The sequence below is a fragment of the Gallinula chloropus genome (assembly GCF_964237585.1).
Source record: "Gallinula chloropus genome assembly, chromosome: 2".
In the NCBI taxonomy this organism is placed as follows: domain Eukaryota; kingdom Metazoa; phylum Chordata; class Aves; order Gruiformes; family Rallidae; genus Gallinula; species Gallinula chloropus.
This window is the reverse complement of record NC_140086.1, coordinates 76,325,538-76,345,933: the sequence shown is the minus strand read 5'-3', so window position 1 is coordinate 76,345,933 and position 20,396 is coordinate 76,325,538. Positions and strand designations below refer to the sequence as shown.

At 43.9% G+C, this 20,396-nt stretch overlaps 2 protein-coding genes across 2 annotated transcripts in view; both read right to left on the bottom strand.

Moving 5' to 3' along the window:
• CFAP90 (cilia and flagella associated protein 90) lies at positions 1-8,431 on the bottom strand (the record flags this gene model as incomplete). The annotated part of the gene is made up of 3 exons (XM_084260239.1): positions 1-180; positions 4,201-4,317; positions 8,240-8,431. The coding sequence occupies 3 exons, from the start codon at positions 8,429-8,431 to the stop codon at positions 1-3; spliced, it is 489 nt and encodes a 162-aa protein (XP_084116365.1).
• A 7,387-nt stretch (positions 8,432-15,818) lies between these two features.
• ADCY2 (adenylate cyclase 2) overlaps positions 15,819-20,396 on the bottom strand; it is a gene marked incomplete at both ends in the record, with an annotated part of 216,402 nt that continues 211,824 nt past the window's right edge. The window contains 2 exons of the mRNA XM_084279914.1: positions 15,819-15,971; positions 17,523-17,647. Coding sequence (XP_084136040.1) covers positions 15,819-15,971; positions 17,523-17,647 — 278 coding nt within the window. The remainder of the gene's footprint in view (positions 15,972-17,522; positions 17,648-20,396) is intronic.

Sequence of the window (20,396 nt, the reverse complement as noted above, 5' to 3'; positions counted from 1 at the left end):
TTAACACGGATCCAAGCTTGGAGAAGGTTTTTCCAATAAGCAGGTGATGCCATTTTTCCTGTAGAATTCTGCCTGCATACAATTAATCCTTGCATGATCTCTGATCGGCTTCTCTATGGGCTTATTTATGCGTCTCCCAAACTCTGAAGATGACAATACAGCAACAGGTCTTGCCATTTCCTGTGAAAATAGAAAAGTCTTCTTATAACAAAGTCACAGAGCAAATACTTGGCAGCTATCCGTCACCACTGTGGCCAGGGGCAAAATAGCAGGATTGTGCAGCACCTGCTATATGGATGTATATTTATTTAGCACTCTTACTTTCCATCTCTGACCTATTTTGTTAATGCATATTAATAGGCCATGAATGTATCACAGATGACAAGACAGTAAGATGCAGAACTGTGCCATGAGTTGCTGTTGACTGACAACCTTTATACACACACACAGAGGCAATTATCATGTGATTACTGGCAAACTAAATGCTACGTTACTGGAAAGCGGCACAGATCTTATTTTCATTCTTGCTTTTCTTGTGTACTGACTTGCATGATTCATTTGACAAACAGGAGAGATTTGTGTCCCCTGTTACAGGAACACCTACTGTACTTGCACAATTCCGTGAAAGTGCTGCATGGGAAAAAAAAGAAAATCAAAGCCTAAAGAAAAACCCTGAGTGATCACTAGTCCATGCAAGCTTTCCCTGAAGGACATAAAGGATATACTGTTGTATTTTTGCACAATGAAAGGTTTTGCTAAATATGATTGTAGCTGTAAGATTACAGAAATAACTGCTCTGAAATGATGGGAAGTGGACTTGGGGAAAAGTAACCTGACCAAGAAAAGGTTATTTTTAAGCTCATTCTTAGCAAACGGCACTTTAAGTGACTGCAATCACTATCTGCAATCTGCAGTTCCTTCCTGTGCTACAGCCATGAGCAGCTCTGGAGTCAGAAGGGAAAGAGGATTTGTTTGTTTTCCTTTCCCTAGCCAAAGGTCTCCAGTTTTATCAGGCTGCTGGCATGTTTGCGCGCTGGCTAACACAGCAAGCCTGGGTCCCCGGTGTGTTTGCTTAGCCTTATGATATTAATGATATCTACAAGGAGAATCAAAATGCGGATGTCATGCCACATTTCAGGTGCAAACAAATGACTTTGCTACAACACGCTCAAGTCTGAGCCGCATCAGTACATTTCCTGCATGGAGGCAAGTGGGAGTTCAGATCAGAGGGGTCTCACAGCAGGGTGGTCAGATGTGAGACATAACCCAACTCAGGGACAAAATCATGAGACAAAGGGAAGATGCTGCAACCCCCTTTTTTTTTTTAAACACCCCCTGCACCCCCCAAAAAAAACCCCAAACCAACCCCCAAATCCCAAAAAAACCCCAAACCCAACAACAACATCAAAAACCAAACAGCCCACTCCAAAATAACCATTCATCCCCTGGCTCTCCCCCCAACCCTTCTTTCTTGGCTCCTCTACCCCATTAAAAGCTGTTCTTCAAAACACCAACTTTTAATCCCACCAGAACAAAAACCCAAGTCAAGGAGAGTGGCAGGCAAAAAAAGAGACCATTTCCTCCCCCACCTCAGTTGTGGATGAATGTTGAAAACAGGTGGGGAATGGCAATCCTTGTACCAGCAAGGCTCTGCTAACAACAGTGGGTTTGCAGTGCTAATGACGGGCCGCAGTATGTAATTCCGCTAGCTTGTGTTCCCTCTGAATAAACAAGCCCCAGTTTTCAGCACCCCTGGTAGCCCGGTGCTGACTGAGCTCCATGGAGTTTCATCTGGGTGGGATTGGCTCTCAGCAGACTTCAGATTTCCCCAGCAGCTGGCTGGGAAGTGTCCCACTACACGCCTTCCCAACGTGTGATTCCAGTGCCCTTAACGCATGAGATCAGCAATGGCAGCCGTGTGCAGGCGCTCTGCTGCAGTCGCTGGGCTACACGGTGTCTGTGACTGTGCTGCTGGATTCCCTGGGTGCACCCTGGCTCTCTGCAGGAAATGAAGGGATTACTTGCAGAGATTTGGGTTTTACTTGCAGAGATTTGGGGTTTTTCCGCTTCAAGGAAAGGAGCATACTGGAGTGGATTCAGCCTGTCTCCTTCCAGTGTTGTGCTAGAAAAGATGTTGATTGTGGCCTTTTTATTGACCATGTTTTCTAAACCAGTAACCCTTACACAAACTCTGCGCGGGCTGCTGAGGTAATTAAAAAGCAGGAGTTACGTATGCGACCTGCACGCAGCTATGGGGTGAGTCCAGTGTTGGGTGTCCTCACATGCAGGAGGATCATGCTGTAACATTTAACAGCTTGTGGGTCTGAGGTGCCCCCCCAGCTACTTAAAGGGCTGGATTAAGGAACACCTCTGCAGGCAGAGTCCCCCACCTGCACGACCTCGCAGAGCTGGTTGGAATTCCGGCTTTTATAGTAAGCAAACTGGTAGGAGAGTGAGTTGTGTCGATACTGAAAGGACACAGAACAAAGTAGGAAACCTCAATTCTGCAGGGATAAACTGCTTTTACTCAGATTTCCCACCTGGAGGTTGGGCTTGGTGTTGGGGGAAAGGGGGGTGCCTTTGTTCTGTTTGAATAAAAAGGCTCATTTTGAATTGGAGGAGTCATTTCCCTGCCTTTTGGCCTCATATGGGTGTGCAGTTGAGTTACTGGGCGTGAGCAAGTGATGGCAAAGGGCACTGCTGGGATCCCTTTGTGAACACCCATTGCTCCCTGCCTTGCCTGAAGGAATTGAAGGGCAATCACAGCTTTGAAATGTCGGGCATATGTAGCTGCTAGTCACAGGAATCACAAGCTGTGGCCTTTGTCCCAAAATCTCAACAGTTTTATTACACAGCAATTACAGTAATTTTGTCTCTCCTTTCCTTCTTCCATCTCTGTCACAGATCATTCCTACCCACCTCTTTATGTCCCATGAACCCATTGAGATTTCGAGGCTGTTAGCACACAGAGGTCGTACTTCAGTTGATTTCTGACAGCCTCTACTTCTCTGTGTGTATAAATATAAATACACAAACATTTCTGTGTGTAGTTATGTGTATTATTCAGGGGCTGCATGCCAAAATACATATATTTTAATAGGTATGTATATATATTCCAGTATTTCCGTTTTCAAGACAGCTGTTTTAAAACATGGTTGCATACTTCCTTAGCTATCAGGCTACACAGAATCATGGAATCACTAGATTGGAAAAGACCTTAGAGATTATTGAGTCAGACTGTACCTGTCTGCTACTAAACCATATCCCTGAGCACCTTGTCTACCTGTCTTTTAAACACATCCAGGGTTGATGAGTCAACCGACTCCCTGGGCAGCCTGTTCCAGTGCCCAACAACCCTTTCGGCGAAGAACTTTCTCCTAATGTCTAATCTGAACCTGTCCTGGTGCAGCTTGAGGCCATTCCCCCTTGTCCAATCTCCTGTCCCTTGGGTGAACAGATCAACACCCACCACTCTACAACCTCCTTTCAGGTAGTTGTAGGGAGTGATGAGGTCTCCCCTCAGCCTCCTCTTCTCCAGGCTAAACAGCCCCAGAACAAACACACCAAACCCATATTCTGCCAGCCTCTAATGCTTTGCCCAGCCTCTTCCAGGAATGTTTGTGATCTTCTGATTGACTCCCCCTTGGCACTAGCTCCCCATGACATGCTTCTGCAGGGCAGTCTGGTGCGTGCTTGTGTAACAAACCCAACAGGATCAGAGACCCGGGCTCTCTCGGCAGATGATGGCGTAGGGAGGGTGGATGTCAGAGGGCAGTGATGTCATTGGGGCCTCTGAATCCTGTCCTCTCAGGGAGAAGAGTTTTCAAGCATCACAGAAACGGCTGCAGGACCATCCGAACTGCAGGTCTCAAGGGGCACAGACAGCTAGGTGACCCTGGAGCTTTGTTACAGAGGGTTTGCCTTGCTCTCTGTATCTCCTTCCCCACACTTTAATCCACATGTGGATTGTCACCTGGAAATCTACGGGATGCCAAAGAGCAGGAGCTAACTCAGGTGTCTTCACTGGCTAATGCTTTCTGCTAAACTTGCAGGCTGACGACAATGATGTCCTCTTCCCAATTCCTTTGCTAACTGGTAGGGTCCATTTTATAGGGTAAAACAATGCCTGCAGTCTCCAGTTATGTCAAAAAGTATAGAATACCTTTAACAAAGATGATTATGAATTTATCAAAGGGTTACCTCCTCATTAATGTTAAGACCACGACCCTTTGCATGTTCTCTGTCACATCGGTGAAGATACTTGCTGTAACCCTCTGGTCTTTTAAAAATGGCATCGTAAGTGGAAACGTCTCCTGTCTTGAGAAAAGGTGAAAAAAGGGCTTATTCACAGCAGTGCTTAACTGTACAGGTTACTGAATATATGTAGTCAAATCAATACTTAAACAGTGTACATACAGCACTAGATGATGACAACTGTAACATTACTGCGCTACCATTAGCCAGTTTAGGTCATTCCTTTGGGAGGGTCACATCATACAGCATATGACACGTGCTATCTTTTTTTTTAAGTCTACTCATCTCTGAAATATGTTGTTTTAACTCAATTTTTCCCTGTAATCTGTTGTAACTTTTGGAAATTTATCTGCTTTATTTGTTTTACTCTTCCTTCTGAAGTTCATAAATTTGTCAAATGATTTGGTACTGTAATGTAAGAGGAAATCAGGAAGTTTCAGAACATGTTTGGCATGAACAAGACAAAGGTCCTGTCATTGAATCACCATTCAATTTCTGATTAAAGCAGAATTGAGGAGGGTTCAGAAATGTGCCACAGTGGTAATCCTGTGATCCAGAAGCATTGTATGTAACCATTACACATCAAAATGCAGCACACGTCAAGCCAGAATATCACTGTATTTATAATACCTTTTGACACAGTTGCACCCAAATAAGCAACATGAAAGATCTCATCTGCTAAGAAACACGATCACGAAATCCAGACAGGGAGTTCTCATGAATGGAATGAAAGGAACTTCAAAACCAGAAAAGTTTTCCAGGAAAGAAAAGCAAAATCTCAGTTGAAATATGCTGTCAGTTGTTAATGAACTTCATTAAAAGGTCAATGCCTGGTAAACATGTCAATCAATCACTGATTTTACGTGTGTCTGACTACAAATTTGAAAAATGGTGTATTTTGTTGGGCTTTTATAACCTCTAATTTTTACAGAGTGCCCAACTTAGTCATTGAAAAACTCTTGTATTTTTAGCCTTGCAATTTACTGCTATCCTCCAAAAACAGTCAAGTCGGGGCAGGTCAAGAAGGCAAATGGTTCCATTAAAAGGAAGCCGTAGGTAAGAGCACCAGTGAGGCACCGTTGTAATCACAGGCTTCATTTGGAAAAGTATCTCCATTACTTAGTTCTGCCAAGAGGGGGAGTTGGTTTGATATTTAAGGTACTCATCCCTCCAATTCCAAGAAGCCATCAAGCCTTACAGAATTTCAGGGATGTTCAAGAGCAACCACGCCTCTTGATTTGTCTCCTCCATTACTTCTGTGCTTCCTTGCTTCTCCTTTCCTCCCCACACTACCCGTTTTGTTCAGATTCTTAGTGGGCATCTACTTTGCGCTCACCACCGGGAACCTTGTTCACTCCTTTGCTTTTCTTCTTGTGGTATTATTTGTCCTTTATGTGTTACCTGTGTCAGAGCAGATAACTCATTCTTTCTGGACTATGTAGATAGGTAGCCAGCCTGCCGTATTAAAAACTAGCCGCGTGCCAGAGAATTTAAGATCTTGTGCCAGACATACAGAGGCAACAGTGCTAGACTTAATATACAAATAACTTTTTTTGCTGTTGTTTCTCTTTGTTGTTAACTACTGAATTAGTTTGCCTGGGTGGTGGTGGTGGTGGTGAGCTGTTCCTTAAACCGTCAGAGAATCATGCAGAGCAGGCAATAAATTTGCACTCAGGGTGGGCATCCTCTGTGTACTGCTGGTAGAGCTAAGCACTTTGCTAACGTTCATTAATATTCCAGACACGAAGAAAATAGGTAATAGCTCTCTCCCAGTCACAGAAGAGGAAACACCATGCAAACTGGCTACAGTAACTTATGCAAAGCAATTGAGGGAGCGACTGTCAGCCAAGAGATTAAAAGGCAGGAATTCCTGGGTTCTGGCTGTGTGCTGAGCACATCTTCCTCTACTTCTCTCTGCTTCAGTCTCTGACACACAGTTGGTTTTAGGTATTTAAGCTGAAAAAATGAATTAATTTCTTGTAAAAATAATAATTAAAAAAAAAATTAAACCGTCTACTTTCTTAATTGTGCAGAAGAATGGGTGGAATCTGCTTCCTGCCTTGTGTCCAAGGCCTGCGCTGTGAAGAAACCCATTGAACAGCTGTTACCACATTTTGTTCCATGCTGCTGGAGCAGGACTTCCCATAAGACAGGTCACCTGGAGTGTGACAGCAGACTTTAAGCAAAAGCACTACCATACGGTTGCTAATTCTGTGCTGACTGGGTAGACCATGCTCTGGCAGCCCTCTGACCTGCCCCAGCCTGGCTCTTCTTGTGCTTTCCCTACCACAGAATCATAGAATGGTCTGCGTTGGAAGGGATCCCAAGGATCATACAGTTCCAACCCCTGCCACAGGCAGGGACACCAACCTCCAGGTCTAGATCTACACAAGGTTGCTCAGGACTCCATCCAACCTGGCCTTGAACACCTCCAGGGATGGAGCATCCACCACCTCTCTGGGCAGCCTGTTCCAGCACCTCACCACTCTCACTATAAAAAACTTCCCCTTAATATCTAATCTAAACCTTTCCTCCTTTAGCTTTACTCCATGCCCCCTTGTCCTGCCATTATCTACCCTTTTAAAAAGTTGAATCCCCTCCTGTTTGTATGCTCCCTTCAGGTACTGGAAGGCTGCAATGAGGTCTCTCCTGCAGCCTTCTCTTCTCCAGGCTGCACAAGCCCAGCTCCCTCAGCCACTCTTTGCAGGGGAGGTGCTCCAGCCCTCTGATCATCTTTGTGGCCCAGGTAAACATGGCACCAACCATGCCCACTCACCTTTGCCTCAGAGCACCTTCCCACGGTAATGGCAAGATCTACACAAAGGAGCCCAAAATGATAAACCTACCCACCATTTAGGAGGGACACCTAGCCACTGCTGCTCATTTACTGCCCAGAGCTGCGGCCTGTGCCCTGCCCAGACCCCAGGGCCACGCTGCCTGCACACCCTCACAAGTCACCCGCCATCGCTGCCCCAATGCTGTCCGCATTCAGCGGCCTGCCTTTTGGGTGGGGAGGGGGTTCAGGGGGGTCTGTTTCTTGCTGTAAATAAATATATGCTGGCATAATGCTGCTACATTACATTGCTATAATAGACATTTCAGAACTTTTTAAGGCTAATTTGGGGGTGGGAGGGGCAGGGAAGCTTTTAAGTTCAGTGTCTTATGGTTCTTTTCAGTCAGAGAAAGGTTTTCTACCCAGGAAAGATGGCCCTGCTGAGGCTGAAGGTGCAAGACTCTTTTCATTTCTGATTTTAAATACGAAGGCTGAGAGAATGAGGGGGGAAAGCGATACAGGACAGTACAGGGGTATAGGGGTGAGGCGGCTCCCAGCAAGCCTGCTTGAGTTACTTGCTACATGTTAAGTGCTTGTGTAACACCTTCAGAAGCGTTCGGTTATCAGGGCGTACAGTGATGTTACTGTTTTGAGTAGCTCTATTGATTTTCTTTACTCAAGCCCAGCATACAGACGATTTGTGTGATGCACATTGAAAAGCTTTTCCCTCAGCTGAAAATGGGGAGGTTTCTTACTAAAAAGCACGCATTGCCAGAGAAAACACAGCCAACACATCCCAGCCTAGCAGCAATGGATGCCTTTCCTACTGCTCCCTCTAAAGCTGCCTCGCATTGCAGTGACACCACTGTGGATGGTGCTTCCCATCCTTGGAAAGCCACGTCTCTGCCTTCTCTTGCCATCCAATGAAAGGATGTTATCTTCATTTCCCAGCTGCAGGTAGAAACACCTGGCTCAGGCCGCTGAAGATAAAACCTGCTGTTTCGGCACCGGACGCCTTAACTTGCGGCATGTCTCTTGAAACACCGACGGGGCTGGTTTAGGCACCCGCCTGACCAGGTCCATCACCTGGGGGCCGTGCCCTTGCCCAGGGGCCGAGCACAACGGCCTTACGCTGTGCAGAAAGCCCCGGGGAAGGCTCGTCTCTCCAGCCCGGCTGTGCTCTCACCCGGCTCTCCCGCTCCCCGACCTCACCTTGGCCTTCCGGTAGAAATAGCTGAGCTGCGGAGGCTCTTCACGTCTGGCCGGGATGTAGCTGAAGGCGGAGAGGGCAGAAAGGGGAGGCCGCTGCCCCCTTCCCGCCGCGATACCGAGCGCCTCCTCTACCCCTCCCGCGTCCGGAGGCCCCGGAGCGACCGGGGGCTCCGGCGGGTCGGGTGAGGCCATGCTGCCGGCGGCCGCCGTTACCGGGCAACGCTCTGCCGCAGCCCGCAGCTCGCCCGGCGGCCCGAGCGGCGGGACCGAGGCGGGCAGGGGGGACCGAGGCGGGCAGGGTGGCCCGTAGCGCTGCGGAACGGGCTGCCGGCGCCGGGAGCGGGGGGAAGGAGCACAGACTGACCGAGTGCTCCGCTGGCGCCAGAAGCAGCCTCTTCTAGGTGGAGAGGTTGGCCCGGCGTGGTGGTTCCAGCAGAATGAGGGCCCCAGGTCATGAGGAGCTTGGGGTGTCTTTGGCCAGCGCCTCCTCGCCCACTCTGGCGCAGGTTTTAAGGAGGCATTTCACCGTTCTAGGTGACGCAGTTGGAAACCTCTCTTGCCCACCAACACGCACTCCGGCGGCATTGGGAGCAAGCGTGTCCCAGCTGTGTGTCTCTAAAGCACCTCATTCCCAGTTCCAGGATTCACTCCGGTTACCCTGCTTTCACCCACACGCTTAACGCTGCCCGTCCCACTTCTCACTGTGCTGCCTGGGGATCTCCGACGACCTTGGTCGGTATTACCTGCCCTTTCAGCAACCACAGTAATGGTGCCATAGGTACAGTGTTATTATTCCTATTTGTGTTAGTAGTACCGCTGTTACCAACAATATTGTTATCATTGTTGTGTTTTGGCAAGCACTTTCACAACAGTGCCCTTCCAAACATCTTATTTTTGCTGAATACCCAAGATTTATTTAAAAAGCACCCCAACATTCAGGGTACCAGAGATCTTCACAGCCCATTCTTTGGGGCATCTTGGACCCATGCAGTAATTAAGGTCAACTGTTGAGGAAAATCCCACCCCTGCTATGTAGCTGCCACTCTCCCACCAGTAACACACCAAATAATGTTGCCTCTTGATTCTTTGCAAGTGCAGGGTGGAGGTATTTATATTCCACAGACCCAGGTGGGTGTTTTTTGCTTTTTTTTTGTTTAATCATTCTTGACAATTTCCATCTGCTTATCTAATAGCGTCCCTCTACCAATTAGGATCCTCGTCTTTCTGTAGCATGGGCCAAATTAGCACAGCATAAGCAAGCAGTGGAACTGAAAATCCAGCAGCTGCTTTACATCAGCTTCCCACGCAGATATACGTTTGCCTCTGTGCAAGTGCTTTTTTGTAGTTTAGTCCGAGCACCAAGAGATAGCAAACCCATTTATAAAGAGCAGCTCAGCTGAAGCTGTGGCTATAAATAGAGGCGCAGGAAACCGTTCGCCAGAAATACAAACTAAGCTAGGCAAGAGCTCTGAAGTGAGATCTGAAAGGCTTCTCTCTGGTCTTCTTTCTACTGTTCACATGTAGCTCATTTTGATTAACATTTAAGATAGCATTAATTGAATTGCACTATCTGGATGCAGTAAGAGATTGTAAAAAATAGTGCTGGAGGCTTGTAACAGATTTGTCCTAAATGCCTCATTTGAAATCATTTAAAACGTTTCTTTCTCAGTTCATTTTTCCTTCCAATGAACACATAAATCCCTTTAGAATGATCTGAACCCTGTAAAGGCTTTTTCTTCCCAGGCACCTTTTGCAGACTCCCCAGAAGCAGGATATGAATCCCCGGGGGGGGTTTGTGCCAGTTACAGCCAGACATCAATCATATGCCACTGCCATGCTCCTGTGGAGCCCAGTTCCTGTTATGGAGTAGCACAGGAGGTCAGTCAGTTTCCTTAGTAACTTAAATATGAACATGTAAACAATTGTGAGGGCGATGGTGCAGTTTTAATCTATATGGCCAAAACTATCTACTGAACTACAGCTGAGTTCAGAGCCCAAAGTGTTAAAAGTTGCTTTGAATTTGGTGTCTTACACAGGAGAAGTTCAATTGCCAGCCTCTTTAGGGAGTAGCAATATGCCCCTCGGGTCACCACCACCACGTTTCCTGAATTTTGAATATGTTGATATGTACTTTTATAGCTATAAAGGTGTCTCTGGGGCAGGGTGACTGTTTTGAAATACCCAGCTAGATTATGTACAAGAAAATTTGTGAAGCAAATGGTAACGGGGTGTGTAGGGGTCTGTGTGTGGCAGTAGGTTGTGTGTGTGTGTCTGTGTGTGTGTAGATGACGACAGAAGGATGGAGACAGGGTGGACACAAGAGGACAGACGACACATAACCGGACAGGTCACTGATATGCAGGAAAACCCACAGTAGCCATGTGCTTCCTACAAGGTGTCATACCAGTTTCTAACTGGTGTAACTGAGAGTGGAGATGGCCAGCCTGCTGTCAAATTAAGGTTTATCAAATCATCTCCTGTCATTGCAGTTTGACCTCAACATATATGACTGCCATGTGTTCCTAACCCTTGGCTGATCCACGAAGGAGAGACGGCCTTTGCCAACAAACACTGCATTCAATGGCCCTTGCAAAACAAGTTAAATAAAAAACAGCTCAAAAGCACAGTCCCTCTTCCACTACCACAGCTTTGGTTCAGGCCAGCAGTTTCACACAAGTCCTTGTTTCTTCCAGACCCTGGATTAGTGACAGACCACCCATCTCAAACAGGACAGCTCTTTGGAGGTTTTCTGAAGGAGATGGAGACAGCTGTATGTCACCTGCAGATGTCAGCACACCTTTTGCAATCTTCAGGAGGTATTTTTGTTGTTGCTGTTTATGATCTACTCAGGAAAATTTTTGCTTTACCTTGAATATACCTGTCATTTCAATTAAGCCTCTACACAGGGACTGTGGCTTAGGCTCAGTCTGCAGATTCCAAACATTTCCTGGGAGGCTTGTGAATACAATTCCAGCTGCCTAATGGGGGAATGAAGCTTTCTGAATAATTGTCATTATTTTTAATAATTTTAAAACAGTTATGAAACGATAACGGAGATAATTTGCAATTATTATTTGTATGCTGACTGATACCTGCTAAAAGGATATTCCAACTCACCGAGTGAGATGAATATTCTGTTCAGTCACTCTCTCAGCAAGTAGATTAATGCTCAATTTTATACATGAGGTGACATTACTTTTGTAACAGGTGTTATGTGTAACCCTGTTTTGGAATGAAAACATCCAGGCATATAAATCTTCCAAAGTACTTCATGTGCATTTTTCCCCATTAAAGACTGCCCAGAGTCTTGTCCTTCCCTGGAGACATTCAACACCCGCCTGGATGTGTTCCTGTGCGATTCAGTCTAGGTGATCCTGCTCTGGCAGGGGGGGTGGACTAGATGGTCTTTCATGGTCCCTCCCAACTCCTAACGTTCTGTGATTCTGTGAGTTTCATGAAGAGCATCTCGATGGCTACAAATATATTTTTAAAATAGCGCATCAAAAAACTTCAGGCAATTCTTAGCAGAATCTTCGTTTCGAACGGTGGCACCCTACAGTGTAATGGGGTTTATATCTTCATAGCTGCCATCAGGTTTAAAATATTCTCAACTTGCATTTTGACATATTAAAAAATACAGTGACCTGAATAATCCCTGCCCCTAAATCTCAAAATGTTTAAAGTGAGTATGTAGCAAACCTAAGGATGAACCAGCTGCAATTGATTTATACACCACTTTTGAGGAATTCACACAAATTTGAAGTACTTAAAGGGACAAAGGTAGTCTCTTAATTCCATGTTTCTTTTCAGGCACATACATCTCGTTCTTCATTGATTCCTCCCTGTAATCACTCCACTGTTTTAGATTAAAAAAACCCAAAACAAAACGTAACAAGGCCTAGTCTTAAAATTGTTTGGGGTCCACCTGTAAACAGTGTTGATGGGTATTATCTAGGTCAACTGAAGGAGAATCTGCTATCTGAAAAACTGTCTTCATAAAGAAGTAAAACCAAAAGGAAAACAATGTATGAAAGGACAAGGCAATCCTTGCCTTTAACAGTAAATCTGCTGTTATATAAAGCATGCTGACAGCACAGTTGATTATTTGTCCTGATAGCAGGTTCTGAGAGCAAAACGGGACACTTTCCACATCTGTACCTTCAGGTGTGCACAGCTGTCACTTTAGAAACCAACAGGTTGAACTCCTACCTGTGCCTCAGTGGGAGAAGGGAAGGTATGTAGACTTTTTTTTAACAAATAGAGGAACCACAGAATAGTATAAAAAGAATGAAAAATGCTTTTCACACAGCGCAGTTCTGATGCTAATCTCTCTCTTTAGAAACAGCAGCTAAATATCAGTAATTTACAGGTAATCCCAACTACTTTTGCAGTTCACAAAAATATCTGCAAGTCTAGTCTTTCTTCCTGTCCCTTGGTAGCCCTCCATAAACTGGAGCAAAGCATTGACTTTGACAAAGAAATCTGTCAGGATGTTCCTGTTTGGGCTTCATTTTCCTGGACCACAGTGGATCACTCTTACATGGATCGTCTGGCTGCTGCCTCATGCTGTGCAACACGTTTTGGAAGTCGTGCTCTTTGTGGTTTGTTGTGACCTACGAGCTACAGCACCAACATGGAAGCTGTAGAACTTGAGCCTCACTGTGATATAGAACATGTGGCCTGCCAACCACCTGCTTGTACGGTTATCATAGAGCTTTTCAGGTTACAGGAGCCGTGCGATATCCAGTTATGGAGGCAGATGAAATTGCTGCAGGAGAGGAAGAAAGAGGATACAAGGACTCTGGGCAAATCTAGAGGGGAAAAACAAACCAGCATTAGCAGTAGATGTAAAATGCATTGGAAGACAAAAAATATTTATTGGATAGCTTCTAAGCATTAGAAAGATAACAATAGTAACTGGAGAGAGGGTGTCTGCATCTTTCTCTGTCTGGGCATCATACTGCATGTATAATCATATTTTGCCCACTTTCCTTAGCAGGATTTGGCTGCAGGAACCTGAATAGAACTACAAAATGAGAGAAGAACACCAGAGAAACATGAGTTCTCCAAACAAGGGCATTTTCAACATGCTCGTGGAGGGCATGTAAGTATTTTTGTTTTTATTTCATTGGGCCAGTTAGCTCATGGCCCTCCAAATGTTTTAATATATCATGGCTTACAGAAATGTAATATTGTTTAGCTTGTATAAAAATCAAGGAAACAAGGCTGTTGAGTTAGGTACAAGTTTTGCTACTGATGCATAAATTGTGCAAGAATACAAACAAAAAGCAAAATCCTGAATGTACAGGTGATACCTGAAAGCTGCACAGAGATACAACAGTACAATACAATCATCTTTACATAAAGGGTTTTCATTCATAGCAATAAATGATTGCTTTGACCTGTAATAATACTAGAATGATTTTGAGGGTCCAGAGCACATTCAAAGTCTAAGAGATTTTATCTTTCTTTTTTTCTTTTTTAATTGTTCCTAGGACATCTTCGTAGGAAGTGTAGAGGAGGGAATTAGGAGAAGTCTTAAGCGTAGTTCAGTGATTTAGGCAATGACTAGGAGATTGTTTCTGCTGCTGTGTGAGCTATCTGGCAAGTCTTTCATTCCATTGGAAAATATTTATCTTATCAGTTAAAAAGGAAGAAATCCTAAAGGCAACAAAACCTTTTTAATAACTTTTCTATTACACTGACCGCCTATCTTGAGAGTTACTGATAAAAAGTCTCCAGCTCTGGGTCAGACATCAGGTGTGTTATGTTGGACATAACTGGAATAACTTGCATTTTGCTTTTAGACTAACGGGATCAAAACTCAGATGGTCTGTTTTTCTGCAAATGTAGGCATTTGAAAGCTACTGACATTCCAATTTGCTAGCGGGCAGACAGCTGCTCTGAGAAAACTGTGCCACACTCAGTAAGACTGTGGCCTGATGCCATTTATTTTTGACCCACAATTTTGAGAACTCCTTCTGAAAGGACACCAACACAATAAAAATGTAGATATGTGTTTCATGAATGAGAAGTCTGAATGCTGTTTACATGTCAGTAACATGCCAGAGCTAACAGTGCGTCAAGTTGCCTTCCGTATTCATATGGGATCAGTCAGAAAAAGATCTTGTAACTAAATGGTATTTTTCAAGTAGTATTTTAATAATTTTGCTCTTATTAGGCCGTTATGAGTAAAAGAGTATGTTAATTTCAAGTACTGGTGATAGGAAAGCAAAAATTAATCTTTACTACGTATGCTTCAAAGGAGCATAGATAGTACAATTACCTGCTTTCACTTGGCTCATCTGTGGAACTCTGTGACTGCGATATGTTTGAATTAAATGGGATTTAAATCAATCTCAAATATCCACCCAATAGTATTTTTTGTATCTTCTGCTCATACACACGTCTTGATAAAGTCCTTTAAATATCCCATTAAAACTGGCATTGCAAAGGTTAAGTGAAAGGCATGCAAGGGCAAAAGAAGTTGTTAAAGTGCAAACCAAACAAAACATTTCTTCTCTGGTGCACCTTCTCCTAGTTACTGTGTAAGCATTGCAGGCCCGTTGTGAAGTAGCTGCACTACTACTGTCTCCAGTGTCCCCCAGTTTGCTTGTGTTTCTGGGTTTGAGGTCAGTCTTCTGTTATCACCTAGGGAGTAAATGACTGCAGAGCGCCTAGGGTGCCAGCCAAGACTGAAGACAATAGAGATCACCCAATTTCTGAAAGGCAATAGCAAGCCTAACAGATATTACTGGCCAAGGCTCTTGGAGATAACTGGCCATAGCCTGCCTCAACATCTACCCGCTGGATAAAAAGCAGCAACAGCAGCGGCGGTGGCAGCAGCAGCAGCGGCAGCAGCAGCAGCAGCAGAGGACGCTCAGGTTTGGAGTGACAGAAGCCATGGAAGGAAGCAAAACTAAGAGACAGCAACAGTAAGACAAAGTACATAGAAACTTTTAATGAATTAACCTTACAAAAGACAATAGCTTCAAAACATCTGACACGTTTGTACAAAACTATTCCAGCATTGTTAGTTCTCTCTTCAGAAAGAATGCCAGCAAGCCACCCAACGTGTCCCTGGCTATGAGATGCAACTGGTGATCACATCCAAATCATGTGTGGACAGAGTAAACTTATTTACAAATACTGTGTACTTTAATACCAGATTAGTGGATGCTATTGGGGAGCGACTGTATTTTCCAGAAAACACCATGCATCAGAAAATAGTATGCACCCCTAGCTTTATTGCCTTTTTTCCCCCCATTTGTCACTAACATCTCTTATTAGTCCTTTCAGGATGATTTATCTCCTTTTAATTCCTATTCCTTCTTTTCTTGGTTTTGAGTAACAGTGCAAGTTGCAGTACAATCTTCCAGTCCTCTAGCGTACATCACGACTGTCCTTGAACATAGGAATATCAAGGTGCAAAATGATGGCTCATGGGACTATTCTGCAGCCAGATTAAAATAAGTGCCACATACCAGAAAATAGCACGCATGTTAAGGGCCAAAATGTAGTTAAAAAGTGCGTGATACTTTCCTGAAAATATGGTACTGATGACACGCACAAGCATTCTTCAAGATGCCACGTTCCCTTGTGAAAGGGATCTTGTCATTTCAGTATGGACAAAGTATGTCTTAAGTTCTCCTTTTCCTTTTACATTTATTATTCCTCTGCAAGTGCTCATGTAGCCCAGTGTCTGCAGCACATTGTTCGTCTCCTCTGTAACCTGCAACGACACAGTGACACAGCCAGTGTTGATAACAGAGCAAAGCAGAATCTTCTTCTAGGGTGTGAAGCAAACGTATGTTCTGAGCAATTATAAGGTCTTTGCTATAATGCTTATAAGGCCTTTGAGGGTCTCAAGTGGGGTCTGAGCACCTGAGCTTTCCAAGATTCTGTTGCTGGATGCCCATTCTAATCACGTCAAGTATCGAGTTGGGTATAACCATTTCCACACCTGGGCTCGGAGGTACACAAATGGTGCCTGGGGCGACTCTCTTCCTCATACAACATTTTTCTCAACTTCAGGAGCTGGTTCTCACTTCAGCAGACCCAAGCTTCCCCATCTTTTTCCAAATCCTAAGGCTGTGTGAATGACGTGATACTAAGCTATTGCTGTAGCCTGTGAGAGCCGCCCTTGGCAGTTCTTCACACAACTGGCTGCGAACCAAACGTGAGGCACTTCTGCCCCTTTAGCCAACAGCCCACTAGGACAGAGGTTGTTCAACAGCACCAGTTGTCTCGACTGTTTGTGAAGCAAGCGACTGTTTGTGGATGTCATTGCTTTGACATGCCTTCTGTTTGCAGTTTTGACCAACATTTGGTAACTCTGCTTCTCCATAATTGAGTTCTGAATAGTTTCAATCATAGATGTGGCGTGCACGCTGCGATCTCAACGTGCTAGTCAGACACTCAAAATGCGACTCCCGAATACAGAATCACTGGGAAGTTAGAAAGTTTAAGGTCTTTTCTACACAGGTCTATCTATAATCTATGCAGACAACAATCAATAGAGACTATTCATCAGCATGATTTATTAAAAGGGAAGTTTCATGATTGCTTTATGGATTTAACTTGATGTATGGCAGTTATGGTGATTTCCTCTTATTTAGAAATAATCAATATCAGGAATGCCATCCAGAGATAAGGTAGCTCGTATTTTATGAGTTTAGAAATTCGCAGAATGAAAATGCGATTTCCCTCAAATCTTGTTGGTCTAGGGATGCATTCCAGGCGACCCATGACTTCCTCAACTGTATTCCTCTGTAGGGTCCAGACAAAGCTTTGACTCTCCTCCCATATTCCCTATTATTTTCTTTTAATTCTTTACTTTCCTTCCCAATGTCTAATTCTTTTGAAATGTACAAATGCAGCTGTTATTTTTTTTTCTGTAGGCATCCTTAACTTTAAAACACACACCTGTTTAGTGTAATATAAATATAGATAGATAGATAGATAGATAGATAGATAGATAGATAGATAAAATGCTTTTTAAGCATGAAACTCAAAGCATGAAGATAAATACTAGGCCAAACGAAGAGTAATATAAATATAGATAGATAGATAGATAGATAGATAGATAGATAGATAGATAGATAGATAAAATGCTTTTTAAGCATGAAACTCAAAGCATGAAGATAAATACTAGGCCAAACGAAGAGTAATATAAATATAGATAGATAGATAGATAGATAGATAGATAGATAGATAGATAAAATGCTTTTTAAGCATGAAACTCAAAGCATGAAGATAAATACTAGGCCAAACGAAGACTTGCCTGTATTTTATCTAAGACACCAGTGCTGTCCATCCTGCTGGCCACATTTACTGTGTTGCCCCAGATATCATATTGTGGTTTTTGAGCTCCAATCACTCCAGCTATTACAGGTCCATGATTGATACCTGGAAAACATCAGAACTTAACATTAATAAAGAAGATCCACGAAACAAGAAAACACAGAGCAACCTGGTAACATATGTCAATGAACATGGTATCTGGCCTGTGCTGAATAGTGAATACAGCAACCACTAGTCTGTTCACAACTGTTTTTATCAACCATTTAAAGCAGAAGGTTAGTTATAAAAATTAATGCCAAAAGTTAGTTAATCTAATTTTAGTTTTACAGCTCCTTCCCATCCTGAGTAGATTTGGTGTTTTCAACCATTAGTAGCCTAATAACTTGCTACTGCTTTTAACAGACAGCATGAGGAACACACTGTGGGACACCAACAGCTTCTGGGAAAACAGATATACAAGAATTTCTTTTCACTTCTACTTGTAGCGAAAATGACTACTCCTCCTTGCAATAGTTGATGGCCAAATCAAATTACTTTTATAGTACTCTTTGCTTCTTTAATGTAGAATAAACTAACATGAATGAGCTGGAAGGGTTTAAAGCCTTCTTCTGAAGACTGAGTTGCCCATAGAATGGTGCTAAATAACTGCAGTATAAATGTGTGTATTCAGGTAATCAGATTAAGCATGGATTAAGAATAACACATTGCTAGCTCTAAAACACACACTCTAAGAGTGGAGAAAAACATGGTGCAGGCCCTCAATAGACTCTGGGCAGTTTTTTATCTTGCAGTCAGTCTGTATCTTGGGGTACATTTGTAAAGTGAAGGAGTTGTGCTCTCCTAGTAGGGAAGGAAACCGGGAAGCAAAATCAGGAGCACTGTTATTAACCCGGAACAAATAAACTGGACCTGTAACTATACATACCAGTGAGCAGGAAAGCCAGGTTAAGCCTGGTGGGAAATAAACCCACAGACAAGTGAGTAGTTCAGATTTCTAAAATTATCTTCACATGAGTGGATCAAAACTGTCTTCTGTTCATTCCCTATCAGAAACCATCACTGGGGATGTGTCTGTGCAGCAGAAAGAAAGTGTGATTGTAGAACGGGGAGGCACCTCTGAGCTGATCACTTGGTGTGTATCATATCCAACATGGCAGCATGGGCTAGCAACGAAGCTATATGCCCACTTGGAAACCCTGGAAAAAGTGACTATAACAGTTATGTTTAGAAAATCAGGAAAATATGCAAACCCTAAGAGGTACCAGGTAGAACCCGATAAATATTTGTCAAAGTGCTTGGGCTAAATGCACAACTCTGCAGTGACAACCAAGCCACGGGTGTGTCTGTCTGCTTCATGACATCCAAATGTAGAAAACATTATGCACCTGGGACTTGAATCCACAAAAGCCATCTGCTGAGTAGCCCAAGCCGGCTAGTAGGGACTACTGAAGAGGTGTGTGTGGCACACACTCTGCCACAGTCCAGAGATTAAGGCAGTGCGGTTGGAATTGCCTACAAAATACAGTGGTCAGGATGGGACTTTATTTTTTTAACCTCCTTACTGAACTGCCACTGCTGACGGTTTGAGTTACACTTCAGGGGCTGGAGACCCAGCTTCAGATGTGTTCTTCTTCAAGGAGGACCCATATTTCTTAGGAATGTGTTTTGGCCACCCACGCATTCTGGGATGTGCTGCTCTGCGTCACTCCTGCCACCATGGGTCTCCTTCTCATGACAGATGTGAATGTTTGTGGGGCAAGGCTGGATGAGTAGTACTGTCAGTCCAAGTGAATGCTCTGACAAAGGGTGATACCATCTGCCTTTTTCTCTCATATCAAAAGTGACATTTAATTATACCATGAAAAGGCAAATACTATTCAGAGAATATCTCATGCCCAAGTATCCTACAGCCTGGGCTCATAGTATTCTCCAGGGAGCAGGGAGCTCCACACTTGAGCGGCCTCAGCCAAAAGCAGGAACCCAATTCACCGACGACGACACAGACAAATGTTCTAACCATGAAGCTATATGGAAAGCAACGTCAGCCTCTATTTTGTTGGGGAAAAAAAAAACCAACTACCCGTGCAAAACATGCCACAAAAGCGTATTTGAGCTTGTCTAAATATAATTTAAGTTCCCCTCTCCCCCTCCTAACAACATCAGGGGAGGCTGTGTACCCCCTAAGGCACAACTAGTATTTCAGGCGCTCACAGAAAATGAAGGTTGAAAGCTGAGACCTCTTGTGAGTTGCAGCAGTTCTGGAGTTAGAAGCTGGCTGAGGAAGGCTTTTACAAATGGCAGATTTGGTTTAAAACCTTACAGTGGGGATTATATCGGGAGTAGATGTTCAAAGGTTTCTGTGGCTCTAATTGCTATGGTCATGGGAGGATCATGGAGAAATGAAGATGGGAAGTGAAGATCTCAGTGGCACCTATATTGAGTTAAGGTGTCAAAAGTGCCAGTTTGTGACCTGTGTCCCACTGTATATTTAATCACTCCTCATTTCCTGAAGCACAGGAGTCTGACTTCACTGGAACCTACACCAAACACTTTAAAAATAGCAAGTAGGATTTTTTTTTTTGACACCCTAGAAAGTTTCCTTCACGATCCCCACTTTAAAGGATTTGGTATTACTTTTGTAAGTTTGCAGGTGTAACCCTGGCACTCAGCAGCACCCATCTGTACTGATGCCACTGGTATATGAGCATGTACGTGGCATGTGCCGTCCATGGCCAGAAGAGAACTTCTATTCCCTACAGAAGTATGGTATCTCTACAAGGGGGGTTTAACCCCATCAACTTCTGTAACACTTTGGGAAGGAAGCATACGTTAGATTTCCTCTGTCATTTTTTAA